This window comes from Eublepharis macularius, chromosome 11 (genome assembly GCF_028583425.1).
Source record: "Eublepharis macularius isolate TG4126 chromosome 11, MPM_Emac_v1.0, whole genome shotgun sequence".
Lineage (NCBI taxonomy): Eukaryota > Metazoa > Chordata > Lepidosauria > Squamata > Eublepharidae > Eublepharis > Eublepharis macularius.
Genome location: NC_072800.1, coordinates 64,592,716 through 64,617,391, shown reverse-complemented (window position 1 = coordinate 64,617,391; position 24,676 = coordinate 64,592,716). Strand labels below are relative to the sequence as shown.

Here is a 24,676-nt window from a genome sequence, read left to right as displayed (position 1 = left end):
TTATTCTTCTTTAAACAATTGGAGTTTGCTGATGATGAAAATATTTGAGATTATAGTCTGGGGTTCCTTATGACGACTCTTGTGCAAATCCACATTCTCTGCGGAGTTCTTCCACAAGTGAGCTTCATTGTATGTTTCATCTAGGCATTTTAAAAAACAATCTTCCTCCAAATTATTATTACATAAGATATCTGCTCATAGAATAAAAGGTTATTGATTCTTTGCATCCCTGAGAAACAGGAAAGTAGTCATCTTTTATTCAGTGCACTTCGGGATTATTTGCTCTCCTTGCATTTATTCAGCTATCTAAACTAGCGGCTGCCAAGGGTGTATTCTTTCCTTCATAATAGGTTGCAAATTTAGTTTTGCTGCCAAAAGAACGTAAAACATCCATCTCTGAATCTTCAGCAGCATTTATTTATTCAGTATTCACATATCTAAAAGACTTGTGAAGAAGATGGATAACACCTTGCCACAAACCCACATCCAACTCAGGTTTAGGCTGACCTTCTCCTACCCTGAGGTAAAACTTCTCTTTAAGCCTATGAAGGGCTAGGAAGCCTCTGGTAGCATGGTTGATGATAAGTTTCAACTTTCCTTGTCCCACCCTTAAGGATTATTAAAAATGGTTACCCAGCCAAGTCTTAGTAGGGAACAGATCAGGGGTTTGCGCTTCTCTTTAGCAGGAACTGGCACACAAGGCTTGGGGAGGTTCAAAAGATAAGAGGTGGTTTATTTACAGTAGGTTAAAGTCAAAAGGCAGGTAGGCAGGTGTTTGAACTGAAGTAACAGGAAGGTTTTTGTACAGGAACTTCACTGGTGTGAGGCACAAAGCACTTGGTATAACACTAGGTTACTGGCTTCATTCAGAGGTTGGCACTGCTTCACAAATGCTCTACTTTCAAAGCACAGACACAGCACGACTTCCCCTCCTCTCCAGACTTAAGGGTGCTCCACTGAGACAAATCTTTACTAGATACTGGACAGGTGTTATAGTTTTTCTAGTACCCTCACGAAGCGGAAATACCGAACATCCCCACCCATGCACAGCCCTAGTCATCCTTCCATCTCTTCTTTCTACTTCTTAAGTGTACTGTTTCCATCTTTATTTTGTCCTGAGTGGATACTGTATTTCCACGTTGATTTTTCTGCATCCCTAGCTGTGGTTTGAATCTTCCTTTGATTTCCTGGATCTTGTAGAACAGATCTTGGTCTTCCTTTTTTGTTGTTCTCTTCTATTTCTTTGCACTTTCTTTACATTTCTTCTATTTCTTTGCAGTATTTTTTATAATAGAGTTCTTTGTCTCTGTGTGCAAGTCACTAAAAAGCTGCATTTAGAATTCTGATACTATTTCTGTCACTTTTTGTTTCCCATCTTGTTATAGCAATTTTAAGAGTTTCCTCAGTCACCCATCTAGGATTTTCCTTTCTTTTGGCTACAGGAAGAGTCTTTGCACATTCTTCCTTGACAATATCTCTGGTTTCAGCCTATAGTTCTGGTTCATGCACAATTTAACTTAGTAATAAAAATCTGTTTTTACACGATCTTTAAATTGTTGTTGTTGTTGTTAACAATAACAATAATAACTGTGCTTATATATCGCTCTTCTCGACAAATTAGTACCCCACCCAGGGCAGTGAATAAGTTAGTGTTATTATTATCCCCACAATACAGCTGGGGAGCTGGGACTGAGAGGAGTGGCTTACCCAAGGCCACCTACTGAGTTCATGGCAGTAGTGGGATTCAAATCAGTAGAGTGCTGATTCACAGCCAAACCACTTAACCACTCTGCTACAGCAGCTTCAAGAACATTATTTAATATTTTGGCTCTGAATATCAAAAATTAGAATAAACAATTCATGAGTTGTACCACAATCTGCTCTTGGTCTTCCAATTATGTAATATATTTGGTTCTTGTATTGACCACTTGGTGATTTCCATGTATACAATTATGTGTTAGCAAATGAACAAGTTGTTGGCTTCTCAAAATTCTGAGTTGCTCTCCTTCATTTTGTGATCCTAGTCCAAATTTTCCAACGTTTGATTCTGCTTTGTATCCTACTTTTGCATTCCAGTTACCTATGATTATCATCAGCATATCTTGTTTAGATGTATGACTAGTCTCTTCTTGGACACTTGCTTTAAAGTTTTCCATTTCTTCCACATCAGCATCTACAGTTGGGGCATAAACTTGAAAGATGGTTATGTTAATAGGCCTTCCATGAAGTCTGATTGATATTAATTGGTCAGACTTTGTATTATAGCTCTTGTGCTACATCTCGTCTCACTATTAGAGCAACACCATTTCTTTTGAGTTTGTCACTTCTACTGTAAAACATTTTCTGCCTGAAAATGTCCTAATCCAGTTCACATTATTTCACTCGCACCTAGGATTGCAGTGTTTAAATGTTCCATTTCTCATTTTACAATTTCAAGCTTACCTGGATTCATTTGCATCTGTTCACATTAGCAACTGGATGTCCTTTCAGCTTTAATCCAGTCCCATTATTAAGAACAGCACTATTCATACTTGTCCTCTGCTCTTCCCTAGTAGCCAGTAGTCTTCTTTCATTTTCAGATTATCTCATCATAGGGTTTCTTAGGTAAGAGATGATCAGAAGTGGTTGCCATTGCCACCTTCTGTGCAGAACTAACCAAGGTTAGCTGAAGCGTCACTACCATTGTCTGTGAAAGATCCTCTGCCATTGTCACCTTCCACTACTGCTGCTGCCCAGTAGCTAGCCTTCAAGAATCCCTCTGCTCTCATCACCATTGGAACGGTCAATTCTCTTCTGCTGATATGACCACTGATTTCTGAAGGGGGGGGTGGATGCATCTTAGTCTGGTGTCTCAACTTTGACCATTCAGTCTTGAGTGACTCTTCTAGGAGTTTAGACGCTTGACCAAGTCTGCACTCCTGACAGTATTGCTCTCAGCTTCACAGACACACTCAAACCCCCTCACCATGTTAAGCTGTGTATCCAGAGTCTCTGAAGTGGCCACAAGGATTTTCAGTCAGATGCTGTTTTGCTTTTAGAGATAACTCCATCTATTAGTTTTGCTTGTTCTATCCCATTTTGTAGTTTACTGTTCCATATTTTTTGCATATTTTACCTATTTCCCCCATATGTTTTAATTATTTCCCCCAAAATATTTTTTAGTTTTTTCTGTCAGTCGCATGAAATTTGTCTACTTCTTAGCCTTAGAGGTCATTTGTAGCAATGATTGCAAGATCTCATCATCTTATCTGTTATTTCCAGTTTTTAGAAATGAATATTCTTTAGTTTTTTCTGTCAGTCACATGAGATTTGGCATCGTCTAATCATAGATGTTCCCCAAGGTCCTGTGTACCACTTACTGATGCACTTCAAAGGGAACTCACTACAACAAATGAATCGGCACTATATTAAGATTTCAGTTTATGTAGAAATAATTATTTCTCCTATTTTCTTGGCATGTTGATTGGAAACAACTTTTTAAGTTTGTAACAACAGCAACTGGGCCTGAAGGCTGCTTCAGTCATGACAAAATTTCTACATAGAAAGGGATTTTGTAGCTTGCCATGTGATGAATCTCATGTATGTATGTATATATGTGTATTTATATTACTTACAGATCTTTTTCACTGAGACTCAAGGCGGATTGCACAATGTAAATCACTGCAATCAACAGAATGAGATATCTGATGAGAAAAGTAATAGGCCTAGGATAACATACATCTGAAACAAAGCATATTTTTTTTAAATTTATGATATTTCTATGCTGCCTCTTCAGACTCCTGCTCCAAGCAGTTTATACTGAAAAACATAACAATGTAAAAAAGGCATTTAAAAACCATTAAATATAACAGAATAAAAATATCCTTAAGATTATCCTTGAGATGAGCCTCAAGGGAGGGGGAGGCATTCTAGAGTTGAGGTGCAACCACAGAAAATGCCCTGTCTCTGTTCATTACACATGATACGTTTATAAGGCCAAAAAATCCCACCCAATTATATAGGTCGAAAACAATGTAGTAATAGCAAGATAATATAAATACAGCCAACAGAGAATATATACAAAGTGTATGTATGTAGTCCACAGCCCCTTCTACTTTACTGAACACATTGAACTTTATGGAACAAATTGAATCATTGCATTATAATATAACCCTATTATCTTTATAAAATTGCGCTCTTGAACAATTCTGTTTTACATAGTTTGTGGAATGCGAGAAGCGTGGGGCCTTCCTGACCTCAGAAAGACAAAGTGAAAACCACAACAGAGAATGCATGTGAATGGGCAGTTGTAGATCTCATCTATTTTCAGGGTGGTACCTGCAGATGGCCCTTCTTGGATGAGCAAAGCTGTCATGGCAGGGCATAGGAGGAGAGGGTGGAGGAGCAAGGATACTGTTGCAGTCCTTTACTTTTGTCTACTGCTAAGCAGATATGCATGACACGGCCTCCAGGAGGAAAACTTGAAGCAGTCTAGAATTCTAAGAGAGGACATGCTGGCCTTCTGCAAAAACTCTCTTGAGGGTATTAAACTCTGTGCTGTTTGAGAACTGCAAATGTTAAATAGGGTTTGTGAGAACAGTTTGGACTGCTGATACATAATGTCTGGAGACAGTGACTTTTAAAATATATTTGTCCCCTTGTGACTTGGGAAGTTGGGAATGTTTTACTTTGGGAAAGAAAAACAAGGTATCCGTGGCATGTGTTAATTGCAAAGTATAGTTGAGACATGACCTGTGAAACTCAGCAAGTTTTGTGAAATAACATATTTGAAGTTAAAAATTCACCTTAAAGCGCTTCAGCGGAAAGGTTTTTTTCCCCATTGGTTGTAACACAGTACCGTTATAGACCTTTGCACTACCAGTAAGCAGCAAGCAGACATAATGTCATTATTATAAGGTCACATTTTGGAACACTGCAATGGCATAGCTGTTGGTGCGTTCCTAACCTAAGTACACATGTACTGAGCCAGCATACTGTAGTATCAGGCTTCTAATTTTGTTACAAATTAGACCTGTTCTGTTTGTTTTCTTATTACCTTTTGTTGAATGTATTGTCTGCCAATGAATATATTTAAATTTCATACTACCGTTGTGAGCAAATAGAACTGTATTAATGATTGAATAATTTGTCTGTCACAAGCAAGCCCCTCCTTGATAAAGTTGTTTCTGAATGGAAATTGTATTTCAAAAATATGTTTAGAATTTTTCTTTCTTTGTTTCTTAGTTGAAAAAGCACCGATTATCGGTTGGCCACACAAACAGCTTTGCTAAATCAGTAGTGAACATGGCAGATTTAGTAAGTATAATTCACCAGCTGCTGTCCTGTGAGTCTTATCCTAGGGATAGTAATTTCAGGGCAGAGTGAGAGAGAGCACAATAGCATCTTTATTCATCAGTGTCAGTTTAGCCAGATTCTTAAGGGTGGATGAAGTAAGGTTTATCTCTGTAGAACCATTCTTGCATTTAAGATTACACTTGTCATGAAATACGTTCCTGAATCAAAGCTGTGATTTTAAACCTATCCCTTTTTTAAAAAAAGGGGGAAAAAAGATGTTTAAGTATATTCTAATACTTAGGCCTTGATCACAATATGTTTAGCCTGTTAGAAAGGAGTTGACAATGGCCCTTCATTAATGTAGTGTTGTTTATACTGGGGAAATGTATATTTAAATAGAGGCAAAAGTTACCCTGTTGTTTGCTGATAGTTTGATTTGTTAATGTGCTAGATTTATAAAGAACAACTCAACACCAGGATAGTACTGGTTGCTATGGAAACCTGGGGTACTGATAACAAGTTCACCATATCTGAAAACCCACTGGTGACTCTGCGTGCATTTATGAAATACAGGAGGGATTTTATCAAGGAGAGAAGTGATGCAGTTCATCTTTTTTCGTACGTAATTTCATGGGGTTTATTTGTTACTGTTTGAGATAGGGAGGCCCTGATCCTCTGTCTCTGTTGCTGGTACTGACTGGCACGTGTTTCCATTTGTACTTGTAAGTTAGAACAAAATGTTTTTTTTATATTTTTATATATGTTTTTATTTTTATATATTATATATTTATTAATGTTTATTATTAAAAATTATTAAAGATTATCTGGGTTTCAACTAAAATGTACTTTAGAATAAAAAGATTAACCCCAATGGATGTTTACAGAAACAGCTACTTGGGTATTATATTTAAGCAGCTGTTTCTGTAAACATCCATTGGGGTTAATCTTTTTATTCTAAAGTACATTTTAGTTGAAACCCAGATAATCTTTTGGGTTCACCTGTACTCTGTTTCAAAGTTCAAAGCAAAAATGACAGCAGTAGCAGATAGTTGCTTAAACTCAATCCCCTATAAAGTCGACATGGGATTTCTAGAGCCAGATGGGAAAGTGGATGGCAAGTGCTAATAAAACCAACCCTTCCACCGCAGTGTGTGGTTTATTACAGTCTGCTGCTTCAGGCAGTTGATTCCTCAGACGAGCTCTGATACAAAGAAAGGGGTTTTTTTGGAGCCATATTCCTTGGATTAGCTTAGAAGGGTTTACCTGTCTCTGCTAATTGGTCCCCAATAGTTAGACTGGAAGTCTGTACTAATCTAATATTTTTATGATTGACTTCCTATAGTAACATAGTAAGCAAGCATCTCTTGTTTTTCTTAGTTGACTAACATTGTAAGGTAGGATCTTTCTAATCCTGCTTTCTGTGGGGACTTCACAACAGTCCTACGAGCAGCACTGAAACCATGATAACAATATGGAATCCTACACAGCAGGCAGATACAAACATGGAACAGAGCGGGTAGCCCAGTCTGCCCAAAGATACTCCTGGGGGACCTCTTCCCGTGTGTTTGCCTTATTATCAAAGTGGTGAATCTACAGAATGGGAAACCCTCAGCCACATTCCCTATCCGTTGTCTGTTTGTGACATGATAGTTTTTAGATTGCTGTGGTTTTATAATTGTTTCCTTCTGTTTTTTAAAGAGGGAGTCAGTTTCAAAGCAGTCGCAGTGGGGCAGCTTACATTGGTGGAATTTGCTCATTAATGAAAGGTGGAGGTGTGAATGAAGTAAGTCTATACAGCTCTAGAAATAAAAGCTGGCACAGAGATCTCAGCATTTAATTGTATATTTTGACAAAGCCGTCTCTAGTTCTGTGTTCATTACACAAGGTTATGTGATTTCCCACACTCTGCTATGTGCTAGGAAGTTTCAAGTGAGTTTCAGAGAGCCAAGAGAGTTACAGTGTAGTGGTTAGAGTGTCAGGCTAGAATCCAGGAGGCCCAGGTTCAAATCTCTACTCTGCCATGGAAACTTGCTGAGTGATCTTGGGCCAATCACACCCTCTCAGTCTAGCCTACTTCACAGAATTGTTGTGAGGTGAGGAGAACAGTATAAGCTGCTTAGGGTCCCTCTTAGGGAGAAAGGCAGAGTATAAATAAAGTAAATAAAATCCCCCTGGTGTCCTTGAGTTCTGCAGTTACCCAGGCCAGGAAAAAGTGCACTCATGCATAAATGATAGACATCTTGGTCTAAAAATAATAAAAACCTGGTACTAACCCAGACTTTGAAGAACTTCTTGTAGTGGGATGTTTAAGCCAAGCCACCACCTTGCTTGACCTTTCAAGTTCCTTTACTGGGTGTTAGACAATAGTGCTAGCAAAATGGACCAAAATTTTGCACAGTCCAGCCCAGTTCGTGGTTTGCGAACACACAGTTCATGGGACTCACCTTTTTCACAAATTTTGGTCCATTTGGGCCAGTCCATTGGTCCGTGGTCCATGAGTCTAGGCATCCTAGTGTTGATCTATCAATTCCCTAGGCAATGGAGAGGATGTCCGCAGACCTTTTGCAGACCTTAAAAACTTAATAGGCAGCTCTACCTGCTGAGCAGAGAGCTCCTATTCTGCTCTATGGAGCAAAGAGCAAGAATGAATTCCCTAGGCAAAGGAGGAGTGGACGTTCTGCAGCCAATCTTAGCCCTCAAAACCTTGATAGGCAGCTCTGCCTGCCTGCCAACCAGAGAGCTCTTGTTCTGCAAGGGATGGGTGGATGTTCTGCAGCCAATCTTAGCCCTTAAAACCTTGATAGACATCTCTGCCTGCCAACCAGAGAGCTATTCTGCAGCCATGGCAACACCAATCTTAGCCCTCAAAACCTTGATAGGCAGCTCTGCCTGCCAACCAGAGAGCTCCCATTCTTCTCTATGCGAGCAAGGAGCAAGAATGAATTCCCTACAACGGCTGGGAACGTGTCTGTGTAGTGAGTGAGGGGGCTCTTCCCCCACCCTTTTCTGTTTGAGGGCTGCCGGAAGTGACGGACTGACAAACTGGTTCATGAATGGGGATGGTCTGTGAAAAGTTAGACGTCTGTGGACTGTGAAAATTGACGGACCATGGGCCAGTGGTCCGTGGGGTATTCCCAGTCTGTGCCCACCTCTGCTCTGGAGAGCTGTGACTGACTCAAGGTCACCCAGCTGGCTTCAAGTGGAGGAGTGGGGAATCAAACCCGGTTCTCCAGATTAGAGTCCTGCCACTCTTAACCACTACACCAAACTGGCTCCCAGATGTGATTTGTTTTAAAAGTTCTTTTTTTCTGTTAATCTTTCTGCTTGTTTGGTGTTCATCTGTAACTAAACAGTTAACTTGTGAACTGAATGCTACAAGTTTGAGCATCATTTTTTCTTCAGGACTATTGTTTGAAAAACTGTTTAGAAAGATGTACTTAAAAGTTAACATCTTGCTCCCTAAGCAATTACTGTCTTTTTTTTTCCAGTTTGGAAAACCTGATTTAATGTCAGTTACTCTGGCACAGTCCTTAGCTCACAATCTTGGTATTTTCTCAGACAAAAGAAAACTGCAGAGTGGTAAGGTTTTCAAATGAGTATAGTAATTTTTTTCAAAATATTTCTCCCAACCCTTTTCTAAAGTTTCTTTTTATTATTTGTGGCTTTACATGTTTGTTTTTAAGAAACTTCAAAGTGAAATTAATCCAGGTGAATTTTTTTGGGAAAGGGCCATTTGTTAAATATGGAATGGGGGATAATTGATTGTGGAATCATATATGTAATTTTTGGCTTTCTTGACATCTCTGTGGGAGTTCAGTTGCAACAGTTTTTTTCCACATTGTTTAAAATATTGTTTTAAAATAGAAATTTGTATGAAAATAATTTTTAAAGGTCAAATCAAGTGTGTCTTATTTGTTTATTTTTAGGTGAGTGTAAATGTGAAGATACATGGTCTGGATGCATAATGGGAGACACTGGGTAAGGCATTTAATTAGGAAAATTGCAATGAAATGTAAATGTAAATTAATCATTAGTGACCTTTGAAAAGCAACTATGCCAAATATATAGCCTCAGCTGCATCCATGCACAAAAAGTTACTAAGATAAAATGATATGTACACTTTTAAGCTGACATTGATAATGTAAGTCAATGACCCTGTCTTTAGTAGCATTACATTTTTATGTAAGTTACCACCAAATCACAGTAACAATCAGAAAAATGATGTCTTGTTAGTCTCTAAAGAAGCTACATTGTCTGAAATGCTTCAAGTTTATGCTCTTTTAGATAACTGTAGGTTGGATCCAGGAAGTCTCATCAATTTCCTGTGCATATTACAGGCCCTAGCTACATGGCTTTTGTACATGATTCTCAGCAGAGCCTTCTTTGGGTGGTCAGAGCTGCTCATGGAGCAGTTGCCAATACATGAAGTTGCCTTATACTGAATCAGACAATTGGCCCATCAAGGTTAGTCAGTATTATCTACTCTTGATTGGCAGCAGCTGTCCAGGGTTTTAGGTTCAGATCTTTCACATCACCAACTGCCTGGCCTTTCTAACTTGGAGATGCCGGGCATTGAACCTGGAAACTTCTGCCTGCAAAGCAGATGTTCTGCCACTCAGTCACAGCAGAAAAACTGATTGGGCCAACTCCATACTTAGGTGGCTGCTGAACATGATGGCTAAATAAAATTACAAACAATGGGGAAAGTCATGAAGCATCTAGCTAGTAGAAACAGGATGCTAAACCAAAAAGACCTACGATTTGATTTAGCAGGACTATTCTGCTAGATGCCCTGTTATTGGTTCAGTAAGCTTTTGGATGGTTCTTTTTTTTTTCTTTTTTTTTCTGATGAAGATAAAATGTTTGTCCAAGTATTTTTATCATCTGGACTTTTTCAAGTTCTATTTGACTAATGCCTAAGTAATAAAACCAACAATAATCGGTATAGCAGACTTCATGTTTAAGAGTAGCTTAAATTATACTTGGCCCATTTCACTGAGAAAAGTGATAACAAAAACATCAGCAGCATGCCTAAATACTAAAATATGCAGTGCTCTTCCAGGCAAATCAACCTGTTTAACCACATATATAGTCTTAGCTGAATTCAGATCTCACACAAATATTTTGCTCTGCTGATTAGGCATGATATTTCTCATATGAACTGTACTGTGTTTTGCGTTGATGACATTTAACCTAAAATTTAAGTGCCATTTGTCCTCTGTTAACCTTCATGTGGGTTTTTTCATGTGAGGAATCCCAATCATATTCACATTAATCTTGATGTATTCATTATTGCCCCAGATAACTTGCCATTTTAACAGTGCAATCCTAAGCAGAGTTACTCCAGTCTAAGCCCATAGAAGTCAATGGGCTTAGACTGGCGTAACTCTGTTAAGGATTGCACTGCAAGTAATGGAAGCTAAGTATAGGAGTCAGCTAATTTAGATTACTTAGGATATACTTCCTAAAATGCAGTGCCATTTTGATTACACTGTTTTTAATTTATAATAATACAGCTCAACAAAACAACTAAAAAAGTCACATTTTCAGCCCTAAGCCTGCCATGTGTATAAATTCAAGTAACTAACCAACCAGTAACCAACTTCTTTTATTAACAGCTACTATCTTCCAACCAAGTTCTCCAAATGTGATGTTGAGGAGTATCATGATTTTTTGAATAACGGAGGTGGAGCCTGTCTTTTCAATAAACCTTCTAAGGTAATATAATTTGACATGGAGGAAGGTAGCATTCTGTTGTTCTGATTGGGCTCTGTTATTCTGTTCAGGTCACTGTCACAGACATTGTCTTGAAATGCTTGCCAAGAAACAAGTATGAAGTAATACGATAACAAATATTATATGTTATCTTTTACCAGTTCTGTGAATGAGCCATATGTAGGCTGTGTCTCCACTAACTTGCCACTGTTGCCGTCGCTGATTTTGAGCCTAATTGTGCTAAATTGTTTGGGCACCTTAGAGACTGCTAGGTTCCTGTATTTCATTACAATGAAGAATGTGCTCTTAATTATTCCATTGTATAATGGGGTTGCATAGAGAACTGTTCTTGATAACTCAGACTGCCTTTGGGGTAGAAACACACACAAACACACGCTTTTTGAGACAAAGAAGTGATGAAGTTTTGTGTAGTTTCACAAGCCTGCAAGACGGAGATGTTCCGTCAGGCATTTGGTGGGGGCTAGGCTGTCCTCTCGCTGGCCATACCACTGAAGACCATCCACCACCCATGTAGGAGCTCATAGGTGTGATGCAGGGCATGATGTAAGAGCCATGCCCTGCGCCTAAAATGCTGTATTTTAATATTTATATCAGCCAATTTGAGAATTTTTTTATTGTATATGGAATAGTATTTTAATGTTTATTTATAATGTTTTTATTGTTTTTAAACTGTTTGTTACAAACTGTATGTTGTCACACCGCCCTGAGCCTGTCTGACAGGGAGGGCGGTCTAGAAATGCATTAAATAAATAAATAAATATTTTGCTTAAAACATTGGATGCACATTCCAACACCAGTAGTGCTTTTTTGGCAGAATGTAGAAGGATACAGATCTACAACTTTTTCCTCTTAAGACAATGTCCCTTGCACATCTGTAAACAATACCCCCAAAGTACAGCCACTTATACTTTCTGTACACACACAAAAATCTGGGATACAAAACTGCAGAAATACACTGAATTTGCTGGACCACCAGCAGAGGTTTTGCACCTCTAGAGTTAGTTCAATCGAAATTTTTGAGAGCGGTCCTTCAAGTTCCAAAGTGTTTCTAATGCAATGGTTTGCCTTGAGACTGGCATGCAGAAAGTTGAAGCAAAGATCACCCTGCATTCCATTTTCCTATGGATAAGGATAAATTCAATCCCTTGTGGTTTATTACCCCTAGTCTTAACCGATGATTTCCAGTCTAAGTGGATGATTGCCACTAGACAGAAAATTATGGCAATAGGATTTTCCCCTCAAGTGCTTCTCATGATGGGAAGCGATCAAGCAAGGCAAATGGTTAGGCAAAGGATCGATGATATTGAACGACAATCTGACTTACAGGGCACTCCAGCTTTTATAGCTCCTCCTAGTAACAGATATATTTCTGCACCTGCTCCCTATTTATCCATTCTGGAGGTAAACAAACTCAGGAGAGCGCTTACTTTGGCCAGATGTTCTGCCTTGCCCTCTGCTGTTCTGGATGGCAGATTTAAGAAGATCCCTTGGAATGAGAGGTTATGCCCTTGTATACTTGGGGAGGTTGAAACCCAGGAACATGTGTTCCTGTGTTGCCCTCTCTATAAGGAAGCACGTACGAGATTTATTATTCCCTTTTTGGAAGGTATCTCAGAACATTCGGAAAAGAACAAATTAGAGAAACTGTTGTCAAACTCAGTTTTTACTGCACTACACCAGATAGCGAAATTTTGTGTTCTGGTTGTTAAAGCCCATTAGAGTGTAGACCTCCATTTTGGTTGCTTTCTTAGAACTATGCCGACTTCCTGGTTTTTACAAATTTTGATAGATATTAGCAAATTATGTTTTTAAACTGTATATATTCATATGTTCCATGTTCAAATGGTTGTAAAATGTGCACTTAAATTTCTATGATAAATAAGTGCTGTAATAAAGAATCATCATCACTGAATTTGACATTTGGAGTGCATTTTAACCCCCATCTCATGAAATACATTTGGGGTAAAGATACATATCCTGTGAGTGTCGTCTCCCCCCCCCCCTCCCCCAACAGTTCTCCAGGGAACCAGAAGGGAAGATAACGTTCTTCCTGATAATCCTGAGAATATCTACCACAGAAATATTTTTCTGCCCCAACATATATTAGAATTTATTTAGCTTGGGGTTGAAATATACCCTGGAATACATTTTTTCCTGAATGCTGCTTTAAAGATTGAGTTAGACATTGTTTGGACTGGAAAGGAATCCCCCTGTGTTTGGGGATTAGATGCAACAACAGCCGAAGAGGAAGCTGACAATGACATGCAGAGGGTTGTTTTCCCTGGCCTTCCTTTCAAAGTGTTCTTGTGCCTAATCTCCAAAAGGTTTTTTGCTTGTGCAACTTCTAGAAAAGTAGATTGGGAAGCACATCAAATGTTAGTGTGCCCCTTTGGATCCTGGTCATGGAACACATGACCTCAAGCACCTGAATTAAATGTAATTTTTATTGTTCATTGGAGTATTATAAAACAAAAAGCGTATTGAGTCATTTCTACAACATTGTGCATGCTGACACATAAAGCTCATTCTCCTTGACAAAACTGGTTGTTTTTTGGGTTTTTTTAAGTGTTGTGCTTGAGAGCAGTACCGGATCTCTCTGTGTTTTCTTTAAACAGCCAGTGGCAGAGGGAGAGGATAGTTAAATCCTCTTTATTCAGTTATTCCTGCAGGTTTACAGCTATTTCTTGTTAAGTACTCTTCTTAAGTAAAAAAAAGTCTTTCTTTTTCAGTAGTCTTGCATAACTGTATTATAAAATATGCTGTATAGATTTTGTTTAGCATCACAGAATAGATTTTTTACTTATGCAGTACTGAACTATAGAAAGCAAAGTTCTGAAAAGGAAGAATAAATCTCTAACTGATTCAGGTTCTTCTAATTCTATATCTTTTCCAGCATTGCACATAACACCTAAATATAGCTTTAAATGGGAAAACATGTTAAATATTTTTTAAAATAAATACTGTAAAAGGAGTATGCTTATTAAACTGACAAACAGGTAAAGATGCATTATAAATGCCTCAGCAGAGATACAAGTCTTTCCAAAGAAGCAAGAAATGTTAACTCTTGCTTAACACAGGAAAAATGATTGCCTGGAGTATATGATTAATGGGGAAAACATGACTCTGACTTTTTAATAAACTTTTACAAATGAATAAAGTGTTTCCACATGAGTAAATATTTTCCCCACTGCATTGTTTTCTCCTGCAGCTTCTTGATCCTCCAGAATGTGGCAATGGTTTTGTTGAAGCCGGCGAAGAGTGTGACTGTGGTACTCTTGCAGTAAGTCCTCTGTGACGGATCCCCCAGCCTTATCTGGCTGACACCCTTCGATGCCACCCCTTGTGAATGATTCTGCTAGCTTAGGACAGTTCTGATTTGGGATCTCACAGCTCCTGTCACCACTTGTGAAGTATTCACTGGTTGAGGGACCCTTCTGACAGGGAATAGAAATAGGGACCACTTACACTCCGGCTCAGTAGGTGTGTTGTAGACCTCTCCTCATGAGGCTAGAACTCAGGCTGGAAGCGGGTTCACTCTCTGAACAGAATGGAATCCTCCTCAGCTCTCACAGACACAAACTGGAACTAGAATGTCACTTGGTTGCACCAGCACCTCCTCAAACTCTGCCACTTAGTCTGACAGGCTGAGAGCTGGTTCCCCTCAGGGCGTATAAGATAGGCAGGAATTATCAAACAGGACTCAGATGGTTAACAGAACAAATTAACTTTACTGAAGCACATTTTATCTTCCTCCTGCACAGCCTTAAACGGTTAAACGTTCCAGATACCTCATTAACTAGTCCTCAGAGAACTCTCTAAACACATCTGCCTTCTCTGGTCGCTAGCCCTCGACTTCCTTTTCCAGAGTCTCCCTTAACTGCCAAAACTCCCAACTAACTCTTCTCAACGGTCATAACTGCTCTTCACTGCCACTCTCTCTCAACATTCTGTTCAGGACCTGTCACTCAAACAGGGCCTGTCCGTCACATCCTCCAATGCATAGTTACAGGATCAGCTTTTCTAGACTGATGCAGAGCTCTTTACTTTGAATTTGGAATCGTTAAGATATAAAGAATCCCTTGCCTTAACTTTGGGTATCTTCTTTGTAACTAGCTACTTTGTGAAATGAACAAGATGCGCTTGTCATGTACACATGTACAGTGTCACTGGTGAAGAGTCCCTGTTCATGCTTTTTAATCTACAGTGCAAAAAAGGGAAAATGTACTGTAGTACAGTAAATACAAGACAACTTGCCTGTCTTTTCTGTGGAATTCTAGAAGCCAATACATGTAGTAACGGCATGGGTGAAAAGTAAAATGGCTTCTTCCTTCATTTGGGAGATCCTTCTTCATTAGTGGCAACATAAAATGCTCAAGAGAGGGGAAATCAAACAAAAATGATATGTGCTGTTTCTTTTCCTATCAGAGAACACTGATCCCACCAGTTCTGTGTCTCTGCTGTGTTTTGACCATACAAGAGTTTCCTGCCTTTCAGTAATTCAGTGTAATGCATTATGATAATAGAAGTTATGTACTTGGCTTTTCACAAACTCCATCACCAAAAGTTCCTGAAGCAAGTAAGCAGACATAGGACGAATCTTATCATAGATTAGAAACTAGCTAAGCAAGAGTAAGCAGAGTGTAGCAATAAATGGACAGATTTCATAATGGAGTGACATCCTCCCAGGATTAGGATCAGGGTCAGAGCAATTTAATTTGTTTAAAAGTGATCTGGAATTGGGAGTAAACTGTGAAGTGGCAGGTTTGCAAATGACACCAAATAGTTCAGGATAATGGATTGTGAAAAACTCCAAGTGGCTCTTCCCAATTTGGGTGAGGAGGCAACAGTGTGACTTGATTAGATTCAGTATAAGTATACAGTGATGTATATTTTGGCAGTGTATACATATACACTGAATGGAGTGGGATTTGTCCTGGTGGGGACTGACCAGGAAAGAGATATTGGATTTACTGGGTAGCTAACTGAAAATGTTGGCTTCACAATGCAGTAATAATGAAGAAAACAGATTCTGTGTTAAGAATTCTTAAGGAAGGGATTGAAAATAAAATGGTCAGTATTGTATGGTCCTACATTGAGACCACATGTGGGATATTCTGTATAGTTTGGGCACTGTATCTTAAAAAGGATGTAGTAGACTTGAAAAATGTGCAGGAAGGGGTAGTCATAAATAATGATCAAAGGGTTAGAGTACTTGCCTAAATAGAAAACACTTTGGAGCTTTTTAATCTAGAAAAGAGGTAACGGGGGGAGACGGGACATAACAGACGTTCATAAAATTGTGCATGTTGTGTAGAAAGAGAACTTTTTTGGTCTCTCTGAAAATGCTAAAACTTGGATGCAGTCAGTGGAGTTATGGAGAGTATATTCAAGATGAAAGGAAATACTTCTCACATAACACATCGTTAACGTGTAGGATTTGTTGCCACAGGATGTAGTGATCACCACTTAGCTTAGGATAAATTGGATCTCCAATTCTGAATGCCAGCTGTTGCGGGGAAAAAGCAGGGTGAGGCTTTGATCTTTGTTTCTGGACCTTAGGAAATTGGTCTGATCCAGGAGTGCTCATCTTCCGAGATTTTTCATGCCATAAATAAGAGAGCCAGTGCAGTGTAGTGATTAGTGTACTGGACTAGGATCTGGGAGACCTAGGACTGATTCTGCCATGGAAGCTTTCTAGGTGACCTCAGTATCTGGGGTTTGAGGCGCAGCCCCCAGAGTTGCCGGAAGGAGGGGACAGGAGACAGCTGCCCAGCCGCCCCAACAGACACCCAGGGCCAGAACCTGCCAGCACCCGAGGGAGGGAAAGAAGCACCCAAGCCTCAGAGAGTTAGAAGGGGCAGGTGGAAGCCAGCTAGCCCCACCCTCCAGTGGGAGGCTAGGAGCGCTGGCAGGGAGAGTGAGGACAACCAGGAGGGGACCAGACCAGAGGGAGAAGGCACAGGAAGCAGGGACAGCCAGCAACTTTACCAACAGTAGAGGGAAGGCAGCCAAGGCACCACAGAGCCACGCCCCAACCTGCAGGCAGGCTAGAAGGGATTAACCAGAGCCAGGTGGGACTGGGAGACAAGCAGCCTCAGCTGGGGCTGCTTGGGGCAATTAGCAAAGAAGTCCTGGCAGCCAGCAAAGAAGGTGCAGGCGTGGCTGCTCAGAGCAGCCACCAAAGCAACCACAGGTGTGGCTGCCTAAGACAGCCCTGGCTAGAGGGTTGGGGGCGTGGTTGGCAGGTGGAGCTGGGGATGGGAAAAGGGATATAAGGGGTGGTGAGTTAGGAGTGGGTGGTCTCTTGTGGGGTGGTGAGTTAGGAGTGGGTGCATGGTGGGTTGTTTAGGAGAGAGATGGAAGAAGAAAGGGAAAAACGAGGGAGAGAACAACAAGCGAGGAGGAGGAGGAGGAGAAGGAGAAGGAGAAGGAGAAGGAGAAGAAGAAGAAGAAGAAGAAGAAGAAGGCTTTGGGAAGCTGGAGGCAGGAGGAAGCAGCTGGGAGTCTGGTTGAACAGGCCTGTGAGTGGGTTGAGAGGGAACGAGGCTGAGGTATACCCCCCTCCTTCCACAGAGCAAGGCCCTGCACCATCCCTGATGGTTTCCAGGGTTGAAGTCAGGTGTGCTGGCGTATAGAACCATGGTGCCAGCGGTAGAACATGACACTCAGGCCAGTCACACACATTCAGCCTAATTCACTTCACAGGGTTCTTCTGAAGATAAAATGGAAGAGTCCCATAAGCCTCTTTAGATGCCCATTGGGAGAAGGGTAAGGTATAAGTGAAGTAAATGTTTGAATGATTATGCAGAATAAGAGGGAGGGGTGCATGTGCTATCTAAATTTCTTGTCGGGACACTGAAAGAGCAGCAAACCCTCATGCTCTCATGACTCAACTTGTGTCAAAAGTAATGTTTGTTTTGGCCATAAGTACCTTCCTCATTGTTCCTCTTCCTCAGTGCATATGCATTGCAGCACGCCAGCACATGTCCATAATAGTAAGGGATGTGTGCCTTTTATTTGTTTCTGTTTATTTATTTTCATTATTTATAATCCACCTTTTTCACTGAGACCCAAGATGGATTACCATCTTGAGTTAGTACAGTCAATTTCAAGGGCTTTTCAATAAACAATGTAATAGGGTCTATAAATGCAAATCTGTAAGATTTAAAACTGGCCGAAATCTAGTTCAGAGTAGAAATGCTGAAACAGAGTATAAGCAATGCTAAGAATGGTACATAAAACAACCTAGAACTAACTGGTAGGATCATACTCAAAGCAAAAGACAGCAAACAGTAGCACATAGTAGTAAAGTCTATGTCCCTGTTTCCCTACTGATGCATCCCTCTGAGACCACTTCCTTACAGTACAGCCCTCCTATCTGAGTAAAAAAAAACCTCTTGAATAATTCAGTATTGTATCATTTATAGAAAGCCAGAAGAGTGGGAGTTTTTACTTTTATTTACTTTTCTTTTGTAGCCTTCCCTTCCCCAAGGCCCTAATCTTAAAGCTACTCCCACTTGCAGAGTTTTATTTATTTAACCGTTAGTAAAATATACAGATGTTTTTGATGAAGTGTGCTTTTCAAACTTCCAGTACACAGTTGTTTCTGCTCCTCAGGAATGTACCGTGGAAGGGAGTGATTGCTGTAACTCCTGCTCTCTAACTGCTTCCTCCCAGTGCAGTAATGGTCTGTGTTGTAAGAAATGTCAGGTATGTATTTAAGTGGCTTTTGTTTTCCAATTGAAAATTATGTTATGCATATTTGGGTTAGCAGGACATTTTCTAAAAGTTCATTTGCTTATTTTCTGAAAGTTCATTTTTGGAGTTTAACAAAAACACTAGAAAAGTTTCCTTTGCTGGGAGGGTATCTTTGTAAATAAACCTGTTTATTCCCAAGTCTGCAAAGTGAGTGAGCAGGTATCACTAAGACAGTCAGTGATTCTGCACACGTTGGATAATGCACTTCCAATCCTCTTTATAGATCATTTGGAACAGATTTTTTTGTGTGCAGAACAAAAAATCCACCTCAAATGATTGATAAAGTGCATTGAAAGTGCATTATCCAACATGTGCGGAATCAGCCAGTAACAGAATGAACCAGAAAAGCCGTGCCAGCATCACAGTAGTGTCAGCTCAGCATTCCAGAAAAAAAGGGTTGTAGGATGTTCTGGGACAATCTATTGGCAAAATATAGATCTGTTGTGATCTTTCTTTTTCCAGTTTGAAGCAAAGGGAGTTGTGTGCAGGGAAGCAGTAAATGATTGTGATATTCCAGAGAGCTGTACAGGATCTTCAAATCAGGTAAGATTTCAAAAGAAAAGCAAAAGTAAGATATAACTAATTTTGGGGAAGGAGGCAGTTATGAAAGTTATGTGTGAAAAGCTACATTTGCATTAATTTTAGATATTATAATACAGTTTTAAAAGCTCCTTCACAATCCAACTAATCAAGTGGTTTCCTTTACTTTATCTCTAGTGTTCTCCAAATCTCCACAAAATGGATGGGTATTCATGTGATGACAAACAGGTTAAGTATGATTTTTTAAATTTGATTTTGTGTTTATTGTAACAACATAAAATAAGAGAATCAAAGGCGGTCTAGTCAGTTCATGTGCTTACAGGGTCTGTAAAAAGGACACAGGTGAGGTACTGAAATTTCTGCTGCAGAACCGATTTTCTTTTGTATGAGCCCAGTTTTTTTTTTTTTTAAAGATCAAGTTCTTGGGTTGAAAAAAATAATCGGAAAACTGCTAATTTATTTCTGCATTTAGAAATCCCACATTGTGCTGCCAGTGATGTTACCAGGAGCACAACAGTGTCTAAAGCCTTCCCAGCATCCCTTGCTACACTTTCCAACACCCCTAACGCCGACTGTAGTAGAAAATAAATCTGCTCTTAGAAAATACATCATACTCTTTTTCAATATGGAAAAAATATTGCTTTATATCCTCTTCTTGCTTTCCCTTTAGGGCATTTGTTTTGGAGGACGATGCAAAACAAGAGACAGACAGTGCAAATATATTTGGGGAGAAAGTGAGTAAACCCTCTTAAGATTGTGTATGATCTTTTTAAAAATAAGATTTAATTTTTTTAAAAAATAAGGTGATTTTTTTCAATCTCTCTCTGTTTTGAAGTTATCAGACATCACACCTTGTCAGAAATATTATGTTCCATTTTTTTAAATTTCATTTATTTATTTCATTTATACCCCACCTCCCTCCCCAGGGGGGATCCAAAATGGGTTACAACAACTCTGTGGTTAAGAGTGCTGGGACTCTAATCTGGAGAACCAGTTTTGATTTCCCACTCTTCCGCTAGAAGCCAGCTGGGTGACCTTGGGTAAGTCACAGCTTCTTGGAGCTCTCTCAGCCCCATGTACCTTGTCATGAGGATAATAATAATGCACTTTGTAAACTGCTCTGAGTGGGTGTTAAGTTGTCCTGAATGGCGGTATATAAATCAAATATTATTATTATATTATTATAATACAGTGCAAGACTGCAAAAGACCATTCAATAACTAACCATTCCACTCGAAGCTGCTGCAAATTCCTAAAATGAAAACATCCTCCAACTTGCCTGCTTTCAAGAAGATGCAGTGTTTTATAAACTCTGCGATTATTCCTTCCTTGCTTGCTTATTATTATTTTAAAGGTAATGGAACGAAGCATTGAGGTGGATCCCATGGATCCAGTCTGTTAGCACAGGCTCCAGAAGGCTCTAAGACAGATTCATAGGATCAAACCAAATAAAATATTTGGAGTAGCTAAAAATATATTTTATAGTTTATACTCTGCTTTAAATTACAATTACAATTACAGTTCTGTTTTTAAAGCAAAACGTCGTTAACTAAAGAAATGTATTTCTGTTTTCAGAAGCGACAGCTGCTGATAAATATTGCTATGATAGACTGAATATAGAAGGGACTGAGAAAGGTAACTGTGGCAGAGACAAAGATACTTGGATACAGTGTGAAAATCAGTAAGTTAAACTACTCTCTTTGCCAAGCAACTTTATTTTATTTTAGAACTGTTTCTTCCAAACATTCACAGCCATGAACCAAACCTAAAAACACATTATCAGACACATACATTTGCAATCCCTAAAAACCTCTCCTCCACAGCATCCAGCTGGGTCTTTTTTCTAGCTGCCTTTGTTACTGTTGTCCACCACATTACTCCCAGAGGTTGAGTTTGGAGTGAGATGATAGCAGGCGACATGGAAGTTAGACTTCCAGATGGTTTTCTCATGGTCTGATGGCCATAGAATCACATAACAAGAAAAGTCCTGGTTTCCACATTCATTTGCAATGCTAGATGATTTCTACGTGGTGAAAAAAAAATTATCTGAGAAATTAGCATGTACTTCTATAGAAGTACAGAAAAGAATTCTTCACACCAGAGGGCTGCAGAGGAAGTGGGAGGAAGGCTTCCTGCTGTTGTAGGATTTTTCTTTATGAAAAGGCTTTTGAGAACTAAATGAGATCTGATGCTGGGAGATCTAGGAACATATCTTGCAAGTGGAATTTTTTTTAAAAAGGGATATAGCCACTGTATGTGTGCATTGTGGTGCCCAGAGAGGGTCGATGTACTTCCTCCATGTGGTTTTGCTGATTGAAACTGACATTCCCCAAGTTGTTGTTAGGAAGGGAAGGCAAATATCCTGGTTGCCTACCTTTTGTTTCCTTTCAGAGCTACTGAGTGTGTATGTGAGGGGGTAGTGGTTGGTTTCATTTGGCAAAAACTAGAGTCACAGGTAGACAAGCTAAACCCTTCATCCCGCTGCACTTTTACCCCAATCGGAATAGAGACCTTGTGTGGTTGATATTTCCCTTTAAAATTATATTCATTGATCTCCTAGTTTTCATTAACTCTGAACCTGTACATTTCCAAGGGTTGTGGTGGGGTTTTTTGAGAACTAATAATCTGCAGGTATTCAATATAGTTTACCTATTTCTTAGTTTAAATTAATGTCTGTTCAATCTTTCCTTACAGGGATGTGCTTTGCGGCTATCTTCTGTGCTCCAACATTGTCTCTAACACCCCAAGACTTGGGGAACTTGAAGGTGAAATCACTTCATCTTCGTTCCAAACTCAGGGGAAATCCTATAACTGCAGGTAAAGTTTACTATGACATATGCAATGTAAAAACTTAGTAGGTGAATGCCTTGTGGAATTTTTTTTAAAGTGTATACCCTACTAGCTTTCCCACTTAATCTTGCCAGATTCCTTTCCTCTCCTGGTTCCATGCGACTTTCACGTGGGTTCCATGATCCCTGATTTAACCTTTCAGAGGTCAAAATCTGCCCCTCTTCCCTGTTTCACTTCTGGCAAAGCTGGTAGAATACAACTTTTTGTAGCTTGCACATTTATCTTGAAAAGCAAACTGATACTGTTGCTGTCTAGCTCTATCACATTTTGAACTTTGGGGAAAAAAGAAGAAAATATTTTAGATAGTAGTAAAAATTGAACTGCATTTGACAGTGGTTTGTTTCTGGTTGTTTTGCAGTGGCGGTCACGTTAAGCTAGAGGAAGATGCAGACCTTGGCTATGTAGAAGATGGGACACCGTGCGGTCCTGAAAGGATATGTTGGGAACATAAATGTCTTACTGTGGATTCCTTTAACTTCAGCTCCTGCCCAGGAAGTATAGGAGGCAACATTTGTTCAGGACATGGAGTATGCTTATTCTTTAGCATCTGAAGCGAAAAACACACATTTCCATTTGACAATATCTTAATATTAGCATTTATTCATTTAATTGTTAAAGTTAGCCAGATGAGCCAGTTTGGTGTAGTGGTTAAGAGCACGGGACTCTGATCTGGAGAGCCGGGTTTGATTCCCCACTCCTCCACTTGAAGCCAGCTGGGTGACCTTGGGCGAGTCACAGTTCTCTGGAGCTCTCTCAGCCCCACCCACCTCACAGGGTGTTTTGTTGTGGGGATAATAATGACATACTTTGTAAACCGCTCTGAGTGGGCATTAAGTTGTCCTGAAGGGCGGTATATAAATAGAATGTTGTTATTATTTTTATTTATTTACGTACATTATTTATAGTCCGCCTTCCTTGCTGAAGACTCAAGGTGGATTATGTAGTCTAAGTCGAATCCAGTAATCAGGATGGGGCATCCAGTAAACAGTGCAGTAGAGTTTGGTGTGCAGAAATCTGAAATATTTCTTTCTGAAAGAATTACAGGCTAGGTGAATGCTTGTTCATGTGATTCTCATTAAAGGCAGGAGCATCCCACCGTAAAGCAATAGAACTGTTCCGGTGCTTCAGTCCAGGGCACTCACTGAAGCTCCTGACCATGTAGATTGTCCCGTTCTCTGGCATTTCTCATGGTGAAGAAAGATTGTGCAGGTGTTGGAGCTTCGTGTGCTCCTTATGTGTCTTTCCTGCAAGGAATTGCAGGGCTGAGGTGATAGACATAAAACAGAGGGTTCGCTGGCCAGAGACTTCAAATGGGGGATTCTGTAATGCAAGGTTTAAACAAGGGCTTCGCCTCTCACCATGATTGTATTGCACAAGCCTGTCTGAATACATCTTGACCGAGAACATCCTGAACAGATGACAGTTTCTGTTCCTTTGTTAGCTAGGCATGGTTGGATAGAAATTTCAAGGGAAGAAGCAAGCTGTGTGATTCGCTGCAGCGGCGCGGAGGGCAATCTAAACCCCCCTCTGTCTGGAGATCAGGGGGCGGGGCCACCAGCCATGTGACCATTTTCAAGAGGTTCCGGAATTCCGTTCCCCTGTGTTCCCCCTGAAAAAAAACCCCTGCTTTTAAGTAATCCAGTTTGTCAATCAAGCTATAAGGCAGTGGAAGTGGCCAGTTATGTATGAGTATGTGTGTGTATTCAGGGGCTTGAACATCCTCCTGACCCTTCCAGGAACACTTCTTGATAAGGAGCAGTAGTCATAATCACAACATGTCTACATGTTTCCACAACATGGTGGAAATCAATGTAGAAACCACTTTTATATTTATAAGCTTTTCTTAGACACTTTTAAAGACCGCCATAACTTTTGCTGTTTTCCTTTTATTCTTTTGTCTTTTGATTAAGAATTGATGTAGCAGAGTTTTATTTTAAAACTTGGGTTTTATCTTATTATAGGTTTGCAGTAATGAAATACAGTGTGTCTGTGATCCGTTATGGACGGGTGAAGATTGTAACACCACCCTCTTACAAGAAAGAAGCAGCAATATTACCAGTCCAGGTAAGGTGTTGTTTGTGTAATGATATTTGTAAGCCTCCTTGATTCCCATTTATTGGGAGAAAAGCAGAGTGTAAATATTTTTGAATAAATAGGTGCATATTTTTAATGAAATGATTATAAACTGCTCTGTGATCTGACTCCAAAGGAAGTATGCACTGATTCTTCACTTTCCATACATTAAAAACAACAGCATTTGTTAAAATTTATTATGCTAACAAATGTCTGTGCCATGAGCTTTTGTAGGATGTTTATTCTGATGAAGTGGATTCTGGTCCATAGAAGATGATTGTGCAGTAGTATGAAATGAAATCCTGCCCTCAAGTCATAGTTAACTTATGGCGACCCCTGCTAGGGTTTCATAGCAAGAGATTAACAGAGGTGGTTTGCTGTTGCCTGCCTCTGCAATCCCGGTCTGAATTAAAGTATTTGAAACAGTTTTTATTTTTTTACTGTC

General features: G+C 39.7%; 1 protein-coding gene across 1 annotated transcript in view; it reads left to right on the top strand.

The window, feature by feature from the left end:
- The window catches only part of ADAM22 (ADAM metallopeptidase domain 22), a 160,044-nt gene that overhangs the window by 97,062 nt on the left and 38,306 nt on the right, over positions 1-24,676 (top strand). The window contains exons 10-24 of the mRNA XM_054991318.1: positions 5,224-5,295; positions 5,726-5,892; positions 6,973-7,057; positions 8,763-8,853; positions 9,201-9,252; positions 10,893-10,992; positions 14,219-14,290; positions 18,628-18,720; positions 19,231-19,311; positions 19,486-19,536; positions 19,979-20,042; positions 20,884-20,989; positions 22,003-22,125; positions 22,517-22,685; positions 24,120-24,222. Coding sequence (XP_054847293.1) covers positions 5,224-5,295; positions 5,726-5,892; positions 6,973-7,057; positions 8,763-8,853; positions 9,201-9,252; positions 10,893-10,992; positions 14,219-14,290; positions 18,628-18,720; positions 19,231-19,311; positions 19,486-19,536; positions 19,979-20,042; positions 20,884-20,989; positions 22,003-22,125; positions 22,517-22,685; positions 24,120-24,222 — 1,429 coding nt within the window. The remainder of the gene's footprint in view (positions 1-5,223; positions 5,296-5,725; positions 5,893-6,972; positions 7,058-8,762; positions 8,854-9,200; positions 9,253-10,892; positions 10,993-14,218; positions 14,291-18,627; positions 18,721-19,230; positions 19,312-19,485; positions 19,537-19,978; positions 20,043-20,883; positions 20,990-22,002; positions 22,126-22,516; positions 22,686-24,119; positions 24,223-24,676) is intronic.